The sequence below is a fragment of the Punctularia strigosozonata genome, assembly GCF_000264995.1.
Source record: "Punctularia strigosozonata HHB-11173 SS5 unplaced genomic scaffold PUNSTscaffold_3, whole genome shotgun sequence".
Taxonomy (NCBI): domain Eukaryota; kingdom Fungi; phylum Basidiomycota; class Agaricomycetes; order Corticiales; family Punctulariaceae; genus Punctularia; species Punctularia strigosozonata.
In genome coordinates this window covers 261,915-279,154 of record NW_006767435.1, presented here as the reverse complement: position 1 = coordinate 279,154, position 17,240 = coordinate 261,915, and the positions used below count along the sequence as shown (strand labels likewise).

Sequence of the window (17,240 nt, the reverse complement as noted above, 5' to 3'; positions counted from 1 at the left end):
ACGAAAGATAAATGCCTGAAAACGGCACACAGCGTGGTGACTGTAAAAGACATGCTAGACCACGCAAAGAGATTGGGGAAGATTAGCCACTCAATGCACAGTAGATGCCAATGCAATGAATGTTCTGCTGACCGAAATGCGGGATGCAAGGACCCGAACCAATGCTGCCAAAGGGCAGATACGATACTCCGGCGGATCGAACCGAGGTTCTCGATACACAACAAAGGGCGAAACGACGGGCTAACCCTGACGCACACCAGACGAGAAAAGAATAGACAGGAGAGAAACCGACGCGGTGTAATACGATTCGACCCATCAGTGACCCTCAAAACCAACCCAGGCGAGGGAATACGGGTCTTCACAAGCGGACACGAACCAGGGCGAGAACCCGCCACACGGCTGAGCAGACCGGCCAGAGGGCGGAACGTGGAAGAGGAAAAAATCGTCATATACACGGACGGTTCCTGCACAAACAACGGATCGATGGACGCGATAAGCGGAAGCGGAGTCTGGATACCAGACATACCGAACGCAAGCAAGGCAGTTAGGGTGCCGGGAGACAAACACTCGAACCAGCGGGGTGAAATCGCGGCGGTCCTTGTGGCACTACAGGCGATGGCGCCCTTCGTGCCGATACTCTTCAAAACAGACTCGATGTATGTGATCGACGGCCTGACAACACACCTCCCAACATGGGAGGATATAGGGTGGATAGGGGTGGCGAACTCCGACCTGTTCAAGGCCACCGCGTTCCATCTGAGACGACGTTCTGCGACAACGGACTTCGTCTGGGTGAAAGGCCACTCTGGAGAAGAAGGGAACGAGAGAGCGGACGTACTCGCGAAAGAAGGTACCAACAAAGACAGAGCTGATACCCTAGACCTTAGTATCCCCCCAGAATTCGACCTTCGAGGAGCAAAACTATCGGCGATGACCCAATCCCTGCTGTATGAAGGGATAATGACTCACAAAGGATTAAAAACCGTGCGCCCGGCAGCTCTAGCCCCACTAGATATGGCACGACACGCAATTCAGAGGACCAATGGAGTGATGCTGGACGACGGAACCCTGTGGAAGTCGACAAAATGCAAGGACCTCCGCCAGCCGGTAAGACAACTCCTATATCGTGCGATGCACGGATCCCATAAGTTAGGGAAGTTCTGGCAGAATGTCCCGGGCCTCACAGAACGGGAGGCATGCGCCTACTGTGGAGATGAGGAATCGATGGAGCACATAATGACGGAATGCGGCAACGGCCCGAGGAAGGTCGTGTGGGACTTACTACACGACGCCTGGCCGCACCGCCGAGGAGCCCCGCCTGACATCACACTCGGCCTCATCCTTGGATGCGGCGCAATACAGATCAAAGAGACAAACCAAGAGACAGGAATTGACACACTCCGGACCAACCGATCAAGACTGATGAAAATACTGATATCAGAATCCGCGCACCTGATATGGACACTCCGGTGCGAAAGAACAATACAAGACAGGACACACAGCGGAGAAACAATACGGCGCAGATGGGAACTAGCCATACAAAGGCGGCTAGAAAGTGACCACACCATGGCATGCAGAACAGTACGCACGGCGTCGCATGCACGGAAAGTGCAGGGAACATGGGACGGAATGCTCGCAAACGAGCAAGCGCTCCCGGATGACTGGGCCAAACGCCGTGAGGTTTTAGTGGGTATTAAGCTGCCGAGACTCCGCAGACCGGAGCCACCTTGGTAGTGCACGAGCCCCACTCGCCCTGGAGTTCCCCCAGGGGTCGTGGTATTGAGCATTTTTCCTCGGACCGGGCCCACAAAGCCCGCTATTTAGGAGTAGCTTATTTAGGGTTAGACATGCCTGTCAATTGCTGAATAAGAATATCTACTCGTCCAAAAAAAAAAAAAGAATCGCAGTGCCTTCCGCAGCCCGGGTGCCTTGGCGAATTGCCCGCAGTGGATTCGTACATGAGAGGTGCAGTCCATAAACAGGTCGCCCATCGGAGTTCGTTCCCAGCGTATAACATATGTGTGAGTGCCGACGCCGTGCAACGCAGGAATCTCGCGTCTTCGACTCGCGTGTCGTTCACTGACAGCGCCCGCTATCACGTGATTGCGACGGCGTTTCACTGACGGTCAGCCCTCTGTCGTCAATGTTCGCCGTTCTCGTGAAGTTGAACGTTGAACCCTCAGGCTTGCCGTCGGCACCAGTGCACCGATGAGGCTAAGTTGTTACAGGAACATCGAAGGCGATCTCTTAGCGCGACCACCAAACATCAATGTTGCTAGTTTTCCGATTGGATTGAATCTGGTCCTTGCACCGTGGTAGACGCGACAAGAGCATTTGTCTACTTTATGGTGGGGATTTCTCGCCATCTATGCCTTTGTATGGTCGCCGCGCCCAGCGAACCGTAATGCCTTGAAAGATGCTCTCGCGATCGTCAAGATCTGCCTTCGAGACTCGATCACTGGAAGGACGATGCAAAATGTGCCCGATAAGAACGCCCAAATCTGCAAGGGAAAACGATATCGTCAAGACGCCGACGAGCATGTCACCCGTTGAATTGCAACGTACGATTGTGCATGCGATCCAAAAAGTGAAGAAGCTCTTGCTGAACACGTAATGCGAGAAAAACATGGGCAGCGGCACGATCTACAGTTCTCCCTCCCTTCAGATTCGGGACGAAGCTGAAAAGCAGACATGCGACGCACGATCGTGACACATAGCGTGAGCGCCAGAGCCATCCAAGCCGCCTTTTTGTACACCGCTTGCAACACCTCCGGACTCGCAGGCGGCCTGGTCCCTCCCGACGAAAACGGTGGCATCGTCTCGGAAGCGACAGGGATCGTCGTTACGGTAGTATTCCCAGCCTCCGGATCCTTCGCGTTCTTCTCTTGCCCGCCCGCGCTCGAGCTTGCGCTGTCCTCCCGTTCTGCAGGTACGCCTTGCACGCCCGAATCCTCTTCGTCGACCGGGTCCACTACAGCGATAGCCCTCGTCCCAGCAAAATCGTACCTTTGGTGCCCTAGGGAAGATGTAAGCGAGGGACCCCCCGAATCGCGAAAGTGTGCCACGTACCAAGTAGAGATACTACGACGGTGATGACTCCGGAGAACAGGAGGCCCGTGACACCACTACAGATCGCGGAGTACGGGAGGGCGAGGTTGGTGATATTGATCGACCCTGCAATGTCGTGCTCAACAAAGCGAACAAAGCCCGGAACTATAGCTACCTACCGTAGATCTTGAGGCATCCGATCATCCAAGCGAGGACGGCGAGGATCGCCCCCACGATGGAGCCCCAGAGAACTCCTGTCGCTGTGAGCCTGCTCCAACCCACAGTCAAGGCGACCGGGATCACTGCGGGGCTGAGGACTGCGCCTCTGAAAACAGTGTAAGACGCGCTTCGAGCACATCGCGTGTATGGGGGGCAAACGGGAAACTCACTGCACATAGTAAAGCTGCATTGCGTCGTCAACAGATGGGGAAAGTGCGATGGTCGTTCAGAGGCGACTTACCCATCCAAGGTCTATACTCGCCCTATTGAGCTGGGCGCCAAAACAAACATAAACCGCAATGCGAGGTGGTGTATGATCTCGGACTTACGATCGCCGACCATGCCCCCATCCAGATCGCCCAAAACACGATAAACCAGTGCGAAACCCGCACGATTTCTGCCCCTCCCGCAGCTTTCCTCCAGTACACACGATACAAGCTAGCTACCTGTTTGGCGCAAGTGTTTCTCGGATCTGATTGCCGGAACTCACTCATAGGAGCTGGGGTTCGTTTCGATCAGAGCAAGTAACCACGGTATATCTAAATCGGCTCACAAGATACTCGATACCGCGATGAGTTCTGCACTTGCCGCAGAGGTGACGGCCATGCTAGGCACGATTTAGGGCTCGAAGCTGCAAGGAATATCCACCAACATACAAAACAACCAGCAAGATCGCCACTGCTCCTCCTTTTCCCATCAATACAGCGGCAGCTGCAGGAGCAGCCAGCCCGGCGCTTGCTTGCGACGCAGATAGCGGATTAGGGTACGTCGGGAACTTGGGCTACAGACGATTCCATGTCGTTAGTACCAGTATCTTGACGAGTATAGAACCGAGCTCACGTTTGTCAACAGAGCGCGAGCGGCCAGGCCCAAGCATGATGCAAAAGCCCAAGGTACCGCGAACCAAGAGAGCCCTCCAAGCATCTGGGTGTAAGATAAGGCCGCTCCGTCCTTGGAGAAAGAGAAGGGTAGGATCGTACATATGCTTTTGTGGTAGATTCTGGAGCGCTGGCGATAGCCTACAAAATGTCCCAGATTAGACATGGTTGTCGGGTTGTCAACGTCTCTCATCTTACTCTTTGCCAGTAACCTGTAGATAGCACCCCGTAAGCGCAAAATGCAAACATCGTGATCAATGACGAACACACCTTGGTCACAGAACACCCCCGATAATCCTGTCAACATACCAGCAGCGGCAAACACCAAGCCCTGATTAGACTTCATCGTGAGGTAGCTTCCATGTTCATTCCCCGTTACAGGCATAATCTTTGCTGCTTCCGTCAATAAATCGTACATGCTACTTGGACTGCCGATATCTTCAGCAGTACCACTATCGAACGCGGGCAATCCGATCAGCGGATCATCAATCTCTCATAAATGAGGGCCTAACACTCACTATGCTCGGAAGACGAACAAGTAAATGATGGTGAAGATAACCACCGTGTGCGCATAATCGCATATAAAGGTAGCACGAAGCCCGCCGAAGACGACGTAGACGGCGATGCCGATAGGCAAGAGAAAGCAGGCCGCGATGATGGGCATGCCGGTGAGCGCATTGACTGTAGCCGCACCTCCCACTGCTCGTATAACGATGAGCAGTTACTTTCGGGGGATTGCCATCGTGACGTACATATGAGGGACCCGCTGACTACGATGTTGCAGAGAACTGCGTAGAAGGTGAAGACCAGATGAGCGGGAGTCCCAAAGCGGACCTTCACTATCTGCGCTATCTATGAGGTTCCGAAGTTGCGGTCCATACAACGAATACTTACCTCAAGAAAGGTATGTGCTATGTTCCAACATCCTTTCAGGGTGCCGCCCTTGTACTCGAACAAGCAAATACTCACCCCCGTTTGCGTTCATTTTGACCTTGGCCGCGGCCATGGCGAATATGCCGAGCTGAATGGTCCCGCCAACCCCGTACCACCTTCGGGAGTCTATCGTTAGCCACAGCTAGACCAAGAGCACGATAATCGACTACCAGGGGCCGCTGACGCCTAATACATAATCTCAGTCTCAGAAACCAGCGCGATAGACACAACTTCGTACCAAATGTATACGCTGAAGTGCTCGATTGAAGTAAGGTCGCGCTCCACGTCCACGCACTGACTCTAATCATGGATCAGGGCAGTCTGTCGCCAGGGAGTTAGCGGAACTCACATCCCACAGCATACTAATCCAGGCTTAACATTCCTGGAAGCGCTCTTCAAGTCTTTATGAGCGAAAACTTGTCGTCAGTTCCCATGTTTGCTTACAGAAAACTCCTCTGATGAATGCGGCGAAAGCTTGGTGAACTTGGCTTGTACATATGTCAAGACCAGCATCACAGCCGCGAAGAAAAATCCGACTCCTACGTGAAGCACCATTGATGCGAAAGGACCAGATAATTCACATCATTGAATTGCCACGAAGGAGGTAAATGGCACGTACCAACGACTACACCATAACCGACGCCCTGCGCTATGTCCATATGACGTTAGTATCCTTATCAGCGCCCTGGAACACTTTCATCGCACAGAGTAGGGGTTTGAATGCGGACTCGGCCGTTGAAGACATAACTTTTCAGTTGCTCAACGCGGGCGCAAGAGATCAAGACCGAGCAAACGTCAACGTTATAAATCTTGCGCTCCAGTGACCACACGGGCTTCCGGAACAGCTATATGTAGCATCTTCACAAGCACGGCAAGATAAGATAGCGTCGAAGAGCTAACTTTGTCTGCGGAGTGCAGCATTTACCCAGGAAGAGAATGGAAGTTCCTGTATGAGAGAAAGATTGCGGGGATGCCAGGGCGTGCCACTCGACCTGGGCCGCGGCGGTCCCTCAGTAATTAACAGCATCAGCATGCACACAGATGCCGAGGCAGTTTCTTAGCATTCAAGTACTCAATTCAAGTATTCAGGTGGCTACAACAGCACGTTCGCTTTCCAGGCCTGCTTCTATGATATCCACTTCAGTCCGTATTCATCAAAAGAAAAGGACAACCTGCCTCTCACGCCTTGCTATGGTCGTGCCCAACGAGACGCAATGCCCGGAGAGATGCTCTGACAATTGTCAAGATCTGTTTCCGAGACTCCACAACGGGGAGAATGATGCAGAATGTGCCCGACAGGAAAGCCCAGATCTGCCACAAAATGCCATCAAAAGCTCATCTCAGGACCATGCGGGCTGCAGCTTACGATCGTGCACGCAATCCAGAAGGTGAAGAATTCCTTGCTAAAAACATAGTGCGAGAAGAACATGGGTAACGGTACAAGCTGATTCGCTGGTCATTTTGCGTGCAAATGTGCGACGAGCGAGGACTCACGATAGCTACGCATAGGGTCAGAGCCAGCGACATCCACGCTGCCCTTCTGTACACAGCCTGCAACACTTCCCGACTTGCAGGCTTGTGTCCTTCCTGAGCGAAGGGCGGGATTGTCTCCGACGCGACGGGAATCGTTGTCACAGTGGTGACCCCAGCTTCCGGATCCTTGTCGTTCTTCTCCTGTGCTCCCACGCTGGAACTGGGTCGCTTTGCTTCTTCTTCAGGAACGTCTTGCATATCCTCTTTGACTACCGGGTCCACCATAGCAATAGCCCTCGTCCCGGAGAAGTCATAGTTCTGACGGCCTATGCATCTGTGAGCTTGACTCCGGTCGACCATGGAAGACCACGAACCGAGAAGGGAGACTACAACAGTGATGATTCCGGAAAAGAGAAGACCGGTGAGCCCGCTGCAGATCGCGGAGTATGGTAGAGCCAAGTTTGTTATGTTGATTGTTCCTGCGACAGCATGAGTGTCGTGGGACTAGTAAGCGGTAGTGATGACTTGCCGTAAATCTTCAGACACCCGATCATCCATGCGAGTATACCAAGGATGGCGCCGATGATTGAACCGGATAAGACACCGGCTGCCGTCAACTTGCTCCAACCAACTGTCAATGCAACCGGAATTACCGCTGGACTCAGCACTGCGCCCCTGGAAGGTATGTCAGATGGACTGGTCGTGTCATGTCGGCGCACACGCACTGCACGTAGAAGAGCTGTGGTAATGTGAGTGTACTGAATAATCGCTCTTGATCACCACGACGAACTCACCCATCCGAGGTCAATACTAGCTTTATTCAGCTAAATCGGGAGGATCAGCTACAGCTCATCAGGTGCATGATGGGCTCACGATAGTTGACCAAGCGCCCATCCAGATGGCCCAGAACACGATGAAATAGTGCGAGACGCGTACAAGCTCCGTGCCGCCAGCCGTTTTCCTCCAGTAAACACGATACAGGCTGCAGATGCAACTGAGTAATACTCAAGTAACTCTTCACGTGCAGCTTACTCATATGAACTGTCATGAAATAGGGTCAGCAAGGGCATCCGACTGATACGAACAGACTCACAAGATGCTCGAGACCGCGATAAGCTCTGCGCTCGCCGCCGAAGTAACGGCCATACTAGGATTGATCAGTTAAAGGACCTCGTTAGAATTGGAAGTTCTCACAAGACCACTAGTAGAATAGCGACAGCGCCACCTTTACCCATTAGAACCGCGGCAGCGGCGGGAGCGGCCAGTCCAGCACTCGCTTGTGAAGCTGACAAAGGATTAGGGTACGTTGGAAACTTCGGCTGAAGGTGCGCATAACAGGGTTACTTCAAGCGCATCTAGTGTGAGGGGAACCAGCGCACGTTCGTCAACAAAGCTCGGGCAGCCAAGCCCAAACACGACGCGAAGGCCCAGGGTACCGCGAACCAAGACAAACCCCCGAGCATCTTGGGCAGTTCAGGTCAGGGATGAACTGAACGGGAGTCACCAGGTAACGAAAGTGGCAGACTTACATAGGCTTTTGTGGTGGATTCAGGCGCACTGGCAATGGCCTGTAAGGAGACATTAGACGCGCCACGAGGTACGGTCTTCTTTTTCTTCTTACTCTCTGCCAATAACCTGCAGATGACCCTTAGGATCGTACTCATGGAACGAGCATGTTGGCGCGTACCTTGGTCGCAAAACACGCCGGCAAAGCCCGACAAGATAGTGGTAGCACCAAACACCAAGCCCTGGTTGGATTTCATCGTTAAATAGCTGCCGTTCTGATTCCCCACCACAGGCGTATTTCGGGCCGCTTGCGCCAGCAGGTCGTACATGCTATTCGGACTGCCGATATCTTCGGCAGTTCCACTGAAGCATTGCGGGGCTTGAGTGAGAGGTTCACGTAGCCTTATAAGGGGACTTTACTCACTATGCTCGGAAGATAAAGAGGTATATGATGGTGAATAAGATCACTGTGTGCGCATAATCGCATATAAAGGTAGCACGTAGTCCGCCGAAGACGACGTAAACGGCGATACCAATCGGTAACAGGAAACATGCCGCGATGATGGGCATGCCCGTCAGCGCATTCACCGTGGCGGCTCCACCCACTGATTACGCTGATCTTCAACGTCAATTATCGTGCGATATGGCTCCAACGTACAGATTAAAGAACCGCTGACTACTAGGTTGCAGAGAACGGCATAAAAAGTGAACACCAGGTGCGCGGCTGTCCCGAAGCGAACCTTTACGATCTGAAGACACGATCAGAGTCCGAGACACGATGTCGACATGATGGATGACCACCTCGAGGAAGGTATGCGCTGTTGTCGAAGTAACGTGGATGAGATACTGATACGTCAATGCGGATACAGCTTCGGAACGAACCTCCGTTGGCATTGATTTTGACCTTAGCTGCGACCATAGCGAAGATACCGAGTTGTATTGTTCCCCCAACGCCGTACCACCTACGATGGGATGCTCATGAGCCACTGGCAGGAGTATTTAGAACACGTGGCAAGGATCCGTTACCATGGTCCGCTGACGCCTGTGAGGGTTCAGTTTTAGTAGAGCGGAACCAACTATCAGGGACAGGTCGTTACCAAAGGTGTATGCAGCAGTGCTAGATTGGAGCAAGGTTGCACTCCATGTCCACGCGCTTACTCTGTCGGAACATCACGTAAGTATCGAATAAGATGGGTCAGCGTCTCGCTCACATTCCACAACAAACCAACCCGGGTTTCACGCTCCTCGAGGCACTCTACATCGCAAGATGTTGTAAGCAGAATATCACCTAATTAAATCAAAATTACCCACAGAAAACTCCTCTGAAGAATGAGGTGAAAGCTTCGTGTGTTTGGTTTGAACGTATGTCAAGACCAGCATCACTGCTGCGAAGAAGAATCCGACACCTTGCCAGAGATGAGCATCAGTCGCACAAATTTATCCTGTCGCCACTTGTGCTGAGGACGGTAAGCGTACCGACGACGACACCATAGCCAACACTTTGCGCTGCATCCATATGACGTCAGTCACCCGCATCAACCTTTGTGAGTACGAACGTACAGAGCAAAGGTCTGAACTCGGATTCGGCCATTTTGGGTTTCTTCTGGCGTGGTCAGCAGAAAGCAAGAGGCAAAGCGATTCCGACTCGTTCGCTCTGGTGGGTAGGGCTTCGGGAACACTTATATGTAGCTCTTTCACAAGGGCGGCAAGATAAGATAGCATCGAAGCACCGACTTCGTCTGCGGAGAGCAACATTTACCCAGGGGGCAGACAGAAGTAGCGATATGGGAGAAACTATCACCCACTGAAGAGAAGGCGGTAAGTACCCCGAGCGCAACGATAATCGGTCGTTGATACAGCGCAATTGACGCTGGATTCGAGTTGGACAGGGAGAGATGCTGGAGCTTCTGACTGTGCAGTGTTATGCCTCGCGGCCCTCTATATGTCCCTATATGGTCTCTGCTACCTCCTCCCCTGTCGGAACCACGTTTTCAGGACTTCTGATAGCGCCCTGTCCCGTTTTATGGTGGTCCGATCAGGAACTGCCGACAAGATCGGGGAATGCAAGGAAGCCAGGATGAACGTCGATAGACACAGGAGCCGACCATCCACGGTCCGATGTAAGATGAAGGGGGTGCCGACTGAAATACAGCTACTCATGAATGCCATCAAGTCGTCCACGAAATTGATGATTGGAACGATCGGAGAAGCTTTGTGACCGAAGCTCGACCTGAATGGAAAACGTGGGCGCTTCCAAACGGTACTGATGATTGCCTCGTATGCAAGACGCCGGTGGAGGCAATGACGTTGTGAATGTATCGGTCGGGATCGAAGAAGAGTGCCAAGTTTTAATCGCCAGAGGTCGTTAAGGTATCTGCTGTCAGCTGGCGGATACCTGTTGAACCACCAGGGTGGGTAGACACGCGTCTAGCAGAACCTCACAATCTAGTCCGGCATGTGGGTTAGTGTTACATCCGTAAAAGGTCGGAATACAGTGCGCATACCTGATTGGCCCACACCGCGATCACGTAGCCGCACCGGACATAGCAGGTATATCCTCCTCAACCATGTCATCATCATCGTCTACCTCCTCTTCCTCCACCGTCGCTTCAACGTCTGCCGTCAAAGCTCCACCGCTCTCAGCTCCCGTCTCGACGTTCTCCTCACCATCACCATTTTCTTCATCCTCCTCCTCTTCCAGCGCTTCCGCCTCAGCTTGGGCCTGCGCCGCACTCGCAGCTTGCGCAATCGCAGCCTCCAACAGGCGGGTTTGCTCCTCCGAAAGACCGTAGGACGATAACGGAGCGGAAGACGTCGCAGCGATACCAGATGTGGAAGGACTGTCCGAGGGAAACGAGAGAGACATGTAGGCGGTATTATCCTGCGCAGCGCCGTTTTCTTGCGCTTGAAAAGGAGCGGGAGTTGTGGTGGTGGTGTTTGATGAACCCGAGAGCGTCGCATCGCCAGTGCTCGTGGGACTTAGAGCATGTCGTCCTTGTCCACCCATAGCACGCTCGACTCGCGACTTCAGCACTGCATGCAGTCTCAACACCTCCTCCTGCAGAGTCGTCACCTCGTCCAGGGTAACCTCCCCATCCTCCACCCCTCCCTGAGCCCCGCCCATGAACGTCGTGCCCATCATCCCGCTCCACATCTTCGTCCTCCGCACCTCCTTCCCGTCCTCGCCCTCAGCCTCCTCAGGAACATCCACCTCCTCCACCTCCGCATTCACGCACGCGCTGCCAGGCGTCTTGCTTGCCGCGTTCCTGTGCCTCTTGATCGCGTCTCGCCTTGAGAAAATCTTCGAGCACCCGCCACACCTCCATGCGCGGCGGTCATGCAGGCGGGCGTGTCGCTTCAGGTCGTGGTTACGCACGAAGCTCGCGGGACACTGTGCGCACTTGAACGGGCGCGGATCGCCCTGCGGCTGCTCGTGCGTGCGGGTGTGGAGGCGGAGGGAGTACAGACGGGAAAAGACCTTGGAGCAGCCGGATGTTGTGCAGGGGTACACGGCTGCGCCGATATCCACGATGGTGGTGGACGTATTCGACAATTGGGAAGAATGCTCGATTTTGACGCCGCTGAGGACGCCTAAAACTTGTATAAGCGCGCCGATGTCTTGCAGAGCGGAGGTAGCAGCGGGAGATGCTGCGCAGGGTGCAGATGTGACTGCGAAGAGGAACACCTGGTAAAGAGCCACTTGAATGGTGGATATCGTAGAGGCATCCACGACCGCGCTTGAGGAGGGCGCTGCGAGCGTATCGGCGATGGTGCGCACAGCGTCGAACACCGGATGGTACATCTCGTTCGTTCGCGTCCTCTTTGTGCCGAAAAGCGTCTCTTCATCCTCTCGCTTGCGTTTTCCCTCGCCATTCGCAGCTGATAGTCCCGCGAAAAGCGTTTGGTTGCCGACAATCGAGAGCACTATTGCACTCAACACCTTCGCAACGCTTTTCGGCACCTTGTATGCGTTGTTTTCCTCCGATCCCACCACTATCCGATGAAAAACCTGCAGCACCGTCGCGCCGTCGCACTCTGGACCAGGTACAACCGTGCTCGCCAGCACGCCCCGCGCGACTGGGTCTTGGTCGAGCGATGCGATGATAGCGCGAACCGTAGCTATTGCCGCCAAATGTTTGTTACTTCCAGTCAAAGGATGTGCATCAGGATTGGCCTGAGCGTCCGCCTGCGCTTTGCTAATGTCGGCCCACAATTGCTCGTTCAGCCTCCGGGCGATTTCATCGTTGTTGTCGTCGTCGTCCACGCCCTCAGCGTCTGCTTCGTCATCGTAATCCTCTTCTCCCTCTACATAGTCTTCATTCACGTCGTCAGTTGCATCCCAGTCAACGTTGCCCAAAAGATCGGCAGCAGCGAGATCAACGTCGGACATTCTGTGCAGTTGCACAGCCCCATCCGGAGCTTGTATCGGCCCAAACAGAGCCAAACACGAAACTCTAAGACACCTTTTATAAATTATATGGCATTAAGTAACCCTAGAAAGTCATATGGTTACATACTGGACCCGTACGCATACGAGGTGAGATAGCTGTGAGCAGAGCGAAACTGCATATAATAATGAATTCAAACGTCGAACAGAAATTCATCGAACTGCTCATCCGTGTCCAGTTTCCACTCGTCATCAAGGTTGCCAGGCTGCCGTGTGCTAGGTTTCGTCAACACCGTGGCAGCCTTTGGATTTGCTCCGCTGGCCGCTGAGCGTGCGGGAATACCGGTACGCGACATGGACCCCGTATTCCTTAAGCTGCCGATGGGAGCAGGTCTTGAACTGAAAGATGTCGCAGGCCGAATGCCGCTAGACCCCTGCATCGTCCTCGTACCTACGGTCCCTGCACCAGTAGGCTTGCGATGATTATCCATTGCAGATGTAGCGCGCCCGATCCCTGGAGCAGGAGCAGCGATCGCTGCCGAAACGGACGTCAATGAGCGGCTGGAAGCAGTCGATGCTAGTGGTCGGGTGACGGTTGACGGCTTCGCGATACCCCGGCTGGAATCCGCTGGAGCGTTGTTCGAAGTAGAAGTTGATTTGGGTCGAGGTGCGGTCGTGGGCTTGCTGGTTATAGCCAAGCGCGCAGATGCTATCGGGCGAGAAGCAGGCCTCATCGCGTTTGAACGAACGGTGTTTGAAGGCCCTCCACGAATAGGCCCAGAAGTCTGTTTGGCATCGCCCGTTGCTGCAGGCGCCGGTGGGGCTGACTTCACGGGAGGATCCAGGTCGAGGAGGACAATGGGCCGATCATCGGCTGCAGTCGTAAGAGAGATCAGGCTTGTTTAGATATTGAGAAGACAAAGAAACGTACGAGGTCCAGAGAGCGTTTCTATGACGCCCGTGAAGCCGCTATCCCTAAGTAGAGCTTGCTCTTCCTCTTCGGTCATCTCGCCTGCAGTACGAAAGATGCTGATTATTTGACGGGCAGGTAATGAAGGTTGGAAGCACTTGCCCTTCCAGTTGATGACAGGCTCATCATAGACCTTAGGCGTATACGCAAGAGTCCGCAGCATATTTCCAAGCTGTTTGTAGTCAGGCATAGGAAAAGGCGGCTCGTACGGTTGTTCTATCAAGGTGAGGCTGCACAGTTAGGGCCTCTGCTAGTGTTCTGTAAACGCGAATGGTTCGAACTCACCTTCAGCCCTAGGTGGCATATACTCAATCTCGCTATCGTCTTCCGATTCCTCCGCTGCCTCCACGCCTTCCTCCATCGTCTCCGGTACTTGAATATCCATCTCCGACACATCCCAAGGGCATCCATTCGTCTTCGGCGTCTGGAAAGCCCCTGGTCCAAGGCCCAATTTCTGCTGCAGCCCGCCGATACTCAGCGAGCTGGACCGTCGCGCGCGTGTCGACTTGCGCGTGGACGAAGGTCGGATAAAAGGCGTCGGCGCAGGTGCCGGAGTCTCAGCAGGCAGAGCAGGGTCTAGGTCCAGTTTACCGAGCTTTCCGCCATTAGTTTCGGTACTCAAAAGCTGTGCCGCACGATTGGGAGCAGGCGTTTTGTCCCCAAGTGGTCTCGCGATAGTCTGGATTATCTCAGTTTTTGGTTTAAGTATGGACTGCTTGGATCCGCCAGGGGCCTTATCGTCGAGTGTGAGAAGATACTGTGTTTCTACTCGAGCATTAGCACACTCCAGAGTGAAAGGCGAGCATCTGCATACTTGAATCCGTCTGCGGCCCTCTACCCAGCCCAAGGGTCTTTCCCTTCGCCTTTCCCGTAAAGGGTGTTCCGATGTGCACCTTCTTCCGGTGCGACGCGCCAACTGTGTGAGCGTTCTCCCGTCGATTCTTATGCAAGGCGCGACCGGGTGTTTTGACGGTTAAGGGAACATCATAGTCGTGAAAGTTAATAGGAACCGTATGTGCGCCGAGCATGTCGAGTCGATGGATTAGTAGTACTAAGTAGGATGGCGGAACTGCAAGAGAAATCGAGGCCGAATCGGGCGTTTCTTGAACAAATGAGCCACGTGATCGTGTCGCTGTGTACGGAGGTGGGTATAATTATATATGTTAAGTTGGAGCCGCTATCAACGGGTCGGTGGCGTAGTTGGTTATCGCATCTGTCTAACAGCACGAGCTGCTCACAGAAGGTCCTCAGTTCGAACCTGGGCCGACTCATTTTTGCGCTCCTTTCTCGACTTCTTTACTGCTTGTGAAATTCGGAAGCCAACAAACAGAGTCGCACGCGGTCCAAGACTCCAGGTCTATAGGAAGAACGTGTACTGTAGTTTTCAGGTCTGTAGAAGGGGGACAGGAACACGTTAGTTCAACTATCCGTGGGAAGTTCATTTCGAACCGGCCCGTTGGTCCTGAATACCCGCAGCAAGCTCAGGTAACGTCGAGCAGGTAATCTTATGTCATTTTGTTCGGTTCATGAAGCCATGGGGACACTGAGGGACGAACATAATCGTAAAACTACAGTATTGTTTGCTTGGAGCGAGAGTAAAAGTTGCCTCTTTCCTTCATCGATCTACGTGACCTATAATGCCGCAGCCGGTGACTCGCAGCACGTCCTAAACCTGAAGTTAGTCGACGCCGTTGTCCCAGGGTATGCACCAAACGCCGACCAGATACTGAGCATAGCATGATGACAGCGAGAAGAAGTTGTACCATTCAGAGTTCGAGTTGGATCATGGATGCCGCTATTGCTACAATGAAAATTGGAGTAGTCTTCCGAACAATTACCGTAGCTGTATAATCTTGCGAGCAGCAAAGGTAGGTAGGTAGGTAGGTAGGTATATTTCCGGCCCCGACCCAATAGAGGAACAACTGATTACCGCACCGCATGCCAATACGCGCGGGTTGTCGAGAATATTCAGAAATTGACCCGCAAATGCGCGCTTTATCCAGGCAGCGCAATCACCGCGGCGAACGTTCACCACCAGCGGCAAAACCAGCTGCGCATGCAGAGTCGCATTACATAGAAGGGCGGGCCAGTTTATGTGCTTCTTTTCCGGTCCGAGTCGGCAGCGATGTTCTCCGCGGCGTGCCTCGTAGGACCAGAGGCGGAAACCCGCCAGTCATTCGGGGTAATTCGATGCCCAAGGGTCGGGAGTCGCAGATGCGTCGGAGCGCCAAGGATTCTGTCCTTGCGTAAGTAACTTGGTCGCAGCAGGTTAAGTTCACTCCGGAGATGCACCGTGGAAGGCCCTATGGAGAAGTCGGGGCGATATGTGTCCGTCTGCCGGCTCAAGACGCTGTGGTTCGCCCCAGTGAAAGATGTCTGAGAAACTAGAATGCTCGCCCACCAGTGACTCGCAAGTGGCACATAGAGCGACATACATATATGTATTCATTGAAACCTCGAAACATCCTCTGCTGTTCTGTCTTCCTCACCAGGGCCGTCGCCGTGGGCCTGATGGATCCGCAGTGACGCTATAGACCTTGGCGCAACATGGCCTTGATCTTCCATTTTCCCTCCTTCCGTAGTGACCGTGCACAAAGTTACCGGAGGAGATGGTTTTGCGGCCGCAAAACCAGGGGCGGAAGGAAAACATTCATTCGGAACAGCCGATCATAAATAGATTGCCGGAGGCACCGGACTACTTCGCCTGGACAGCGAATCTGCGCATCGCGAATCGTGGCGACCACTGAAGTCCCCAGGCTACATAGCCTACGGACAATCGTCATCACCGGGCGCAGGTAGCCGGCGCCGAACCGAAGTAGCGCAACGTTCTCTCCTGATTTTGAAACAGTGCGCTCACGGCGGGTCTCGAATTTCGAATAAGTCTGAGCACTTACTAAGGACTCCAGATCGTCTGAGATCATGAGATCAATGTCCTTAAACCGGCGTCATGTCCATATAGAAGCCTACTGCGAGGGCTGCCACCAGCATCGCCTTCTGAACGTCGTGGCAATCGGGTTTCTGTGTTGAAACTACGACAAGCTCGCAGGCCAGAGACGGGCCGAACGGAACTGCGCGATTACCGTTGACAGGTGGCGGGCATGGCGCTGGTGGAACCACCTAAAGCCATCCAGAATTCTGCCGTGCGCGATCTTTGGATGGCCGCGGCGTGAGAACTCGCGACAGAGGGTCGCCAGAGAGCAAGCCTTCGCCCAAAGGCGAAGTTGATGAGCAGAGGAGAGGGTTTGTCCCGGGCTCGTTCGCAACACCGCCGATGAGAACTGCGAATTCGGCAGCTTGCGCGAGCGACATCATCGATACACGACTTGCCATCGATGGATGTATGAGCGCCATTTAGGTTCCTGATTGGGGTTATACGTGAGTTGCTGCGGCACGCCGCGCCAGGGAGGAGGAACCCGAGAGGGGAAGTGGTACAGGAAAGCTCACTTATATTGGGTGACTTCCCGTAAGGATCTGTAAGGCCGAATAGAATAGATTTCGCTTACAAATCCACTAAGCGAGCGATGCCGAAAAATCGGCAACGACGAGCCAAGTTGTCGGTTTACAAGTCGCTCGTACAGACCTTTTATCTGGAAGGGGGTGCCGACCCCCCCTTCCAGACCAGAATGCCCGTTTACAGACGTGAATTTGTCATGCACGTGACCCTCCCTCTTCCTCATTCGCTACTCAGCCCTTCTCAACGGACCTCCGCGTTTATGATGTTCTATTTCCGCCCCACACGCACAGGGCCGTACGGGGGCATAAACGTACAGCATAACCCACAGATCGGGGTTTGAACTGTTTATTCTGTGTTTCTGTCGCTACAGAT

At 53.6% G+C, this 17,240-nt stretch overlaps 5 protein-coding genes and 1 non-coding gene across 6 annotated transcripts; 2 read left to right on the top strand and 4 right to left on the bottom strand.

The window, feature by feature from the left end:
• Nucleotides 1-483: 483 nt before the first annotated feature.
• On the top strand, nucleotides 484-1,734 carry PUNSTDRAFT_62851 (uncharacterized protein; the record flags this gene model as incomplete). Its single annotated transcript, XM_007380683.1, has 1 exon — nucleotides 484-1,734. One exon carries the CDS (start codon nucleotides 484-486, stop codon nucleotides 1,732-1,734), a length of 1,251 nt encoding a protein of 416 aa, XP_007380745.1.
• Nucleotides 1,735-2,274: 540 nt separating this feature from the next.
• Nucleotides 2,275-5,151, bottom strand: PUNSTDRAFT_141660 (uncharacterized protein; the record flags this gene model as incomplete). The annotated part of the gene is made up of 19 exons (XM_007380682.1): nucleotides 2,275-2,501; nucleotides 2,566-2,643; nucleotides 2,703-3,016; nucleotides 3,070-3,174; nucleotides 3,228-3,373; nucleotides 3,438-3,451; nucleotides 3,509-3,538; nucleotides 3,597-3,705; nucleotides 3,758-3,766; nucleotides 3,821-3,874; nucleotides 3,924-4,048; nucleotides 4,108-4,191; nucleotides 4,248-4,286; nucleotides 4,344-4,357; nucleotides 4,416-4,597; nucleotides 4,664-4,844; nucleotides 4,898-4,988; nucleotides 5,040-5,056; nucleotides 5,115-5,151. 19 exons carry the CDS (start codon nucleotides 5,149-5,151, stop codon nucleotides 2,367-2,369), a joined length of 1,764 nt encoding a protein of 587 aa, XP_007380744.1. The 3' UTR covers nucleotides 2,275-2,366.
• A 638-nt stretch (nucleotides 5,152-5,789) lies between these two features.
• PUNSTDRAFT_141659 (solute symporter family transporter) lies at nucleotides 5,790-12,415 on the bottom strand. Its single transcript, XM_007380681.1, has 27 exons — nucleotides 10,562-12,415; nucleotides 9,618-10,502; nucleotides 9,534-9,563; nucleotides 9,369-9,463; nucleotides 9,269-9,312; nucleotides 9,155-9,216; nucleotides 9,084-9,099; nucleotides 8,940-9,019; nucleotides 8,859-8,875; nucleotides 8,716-8,806; nucleotides 8,482-8,662; nucleotides 8,239-8,420; nucleotides 8,173-8,186; nucleotides 8,081-8,119; nucleotides 7,931-8,014; nucleotides 7,746-7,870; nucleotides 7,645-7,698; nucleotides 7,584-7,592; nucleotides 7,423-7,533; nucleotides 7,346-7,373; nucleotides 7,277-7,290; nucleotides 7,081-7,226; nucleotides 6,926-7,030; nucleotides 6,573-6,877; nucleotides 6,445-6,522; nucleotides 6,255-6,389; nucleotides 5,790-6,204 (listed from the first exon to the last, which is right to left on the bottom strand). The coding sequence occupies exons 2-26, from the start codon at nucleotides 9,646-9,648 to the stop codon at nucleotides 6,258-6,260; spliced, it is 2,073 nt and encodes a 690-aa protein (XP_007380743.1). The 5' UTR covers nucleotides 9,649-10,502; nucleotides 10,562-12,415; the 3' UTR covers nucleotides 5,790-6,204; nucleotides 6,255-6,257.
• A 166-nt stretch (nucleotides 12,416-12,581) lies between these two features.
• PUNSTDRAFT_141657 (uncharacterized protein) lies at nucleotides 12,582-14,442 on the bottom strand (the record flags this gene model as incomplete). Its single annotated transcript, XM_007380680.1, has 4 exons — nucleotides 12,582-13,318; nucleotides 13,376-13,630; nucleotides 13,700-14,179; nucleotides 14,229-14,442. 4 exons carry the CDS (start codon nucleotides 14,440-14,442, stop codon nucleotides 12,639-12,641), a joined length of 1,629 nt encoding a protein of 542 aa, XP_007380742.1. The 3' UTR covers nucleotides 12,582-12,638.
• Nucleotides 14,443-14,599: 157 nt separating this feature from the next.
• Nucleotides 14,600-14,685, top strand: PUNSTDRAFT_t39. The gene has a single exon. It is a non-coding gene; the product is annotated as a tRNA-Val (tRNA).
• An 830-nt stretch (nucleotides 14,686-15,515) lies between these two features.
• PUNSTDRAFT_118719 (uncharacterized protein) lies at nucleotides 15,516-16,158 on the bottom strand. Its single transcript, XM_007380679.1, has 3 exons — nucleotides 15,850-16,158; nucleotides 15,707-15,790; nucleotides 15,516-15,650 (listed from the first exon to the last, which is right to left on the bottom strand). The coding sequence occupies exons 1-3, from the start codon at nucleotides 15,877-15,879 to the stop codon at nucleotides 15,588-15,590; spliced, it is 177 nt and encodes a 58-aa protein (XP_007380741.1). The 5' UTR covers nucleotides 15,880-16,158; the 3' UTR covers nucleotides 15,516-15,587.
• Nucleotides 16,159-17,240: the final 1,082 nt, after the last annotated feature.

Coding starts and splice junctions, on each gene's coding strand:
- PUNSTDRAFT_141659 (XM_007380681.1), bottom strand. CDS start 9,648: ATGGCCGAATCCGAGTTCAGACCTTTGCTCT. Junction 8,421..8,481: donor CTCTTTATCTTCCGAGCATA/GTGAGTAAAGTC, acceptor GCAATGCTTCAG/TGGAACTGCCGAAGATATCG. Junction 6,390..6,444: donor TCTGGATTGCGTGCACGATC/GTAAGCTGCAGC, acceptor ATTTTGTGGCAG/ATCTGGGCTTTCCTGTCGGG.
- PUNSTDRAFT_118719 (XM_007380679.1), bottom strand. CDS start 15,879: ATGTTTCGAGGTTTCAATGAATACATATAT. Junction 15,791..15,849: donor GTTTCAATGAATACATATAT/GTATGTCGCTCT, acceptor CTAGTTTCTCAG/ACATCTTTCACTGGGGCGAA. Junction 15,651..15,706: donor TCTCCATAGGGCCTTCCACG/GTGCATCTCCGG, acceptor ACGCAAGGACAG/AATCCTTGGCGCTCCGACGC.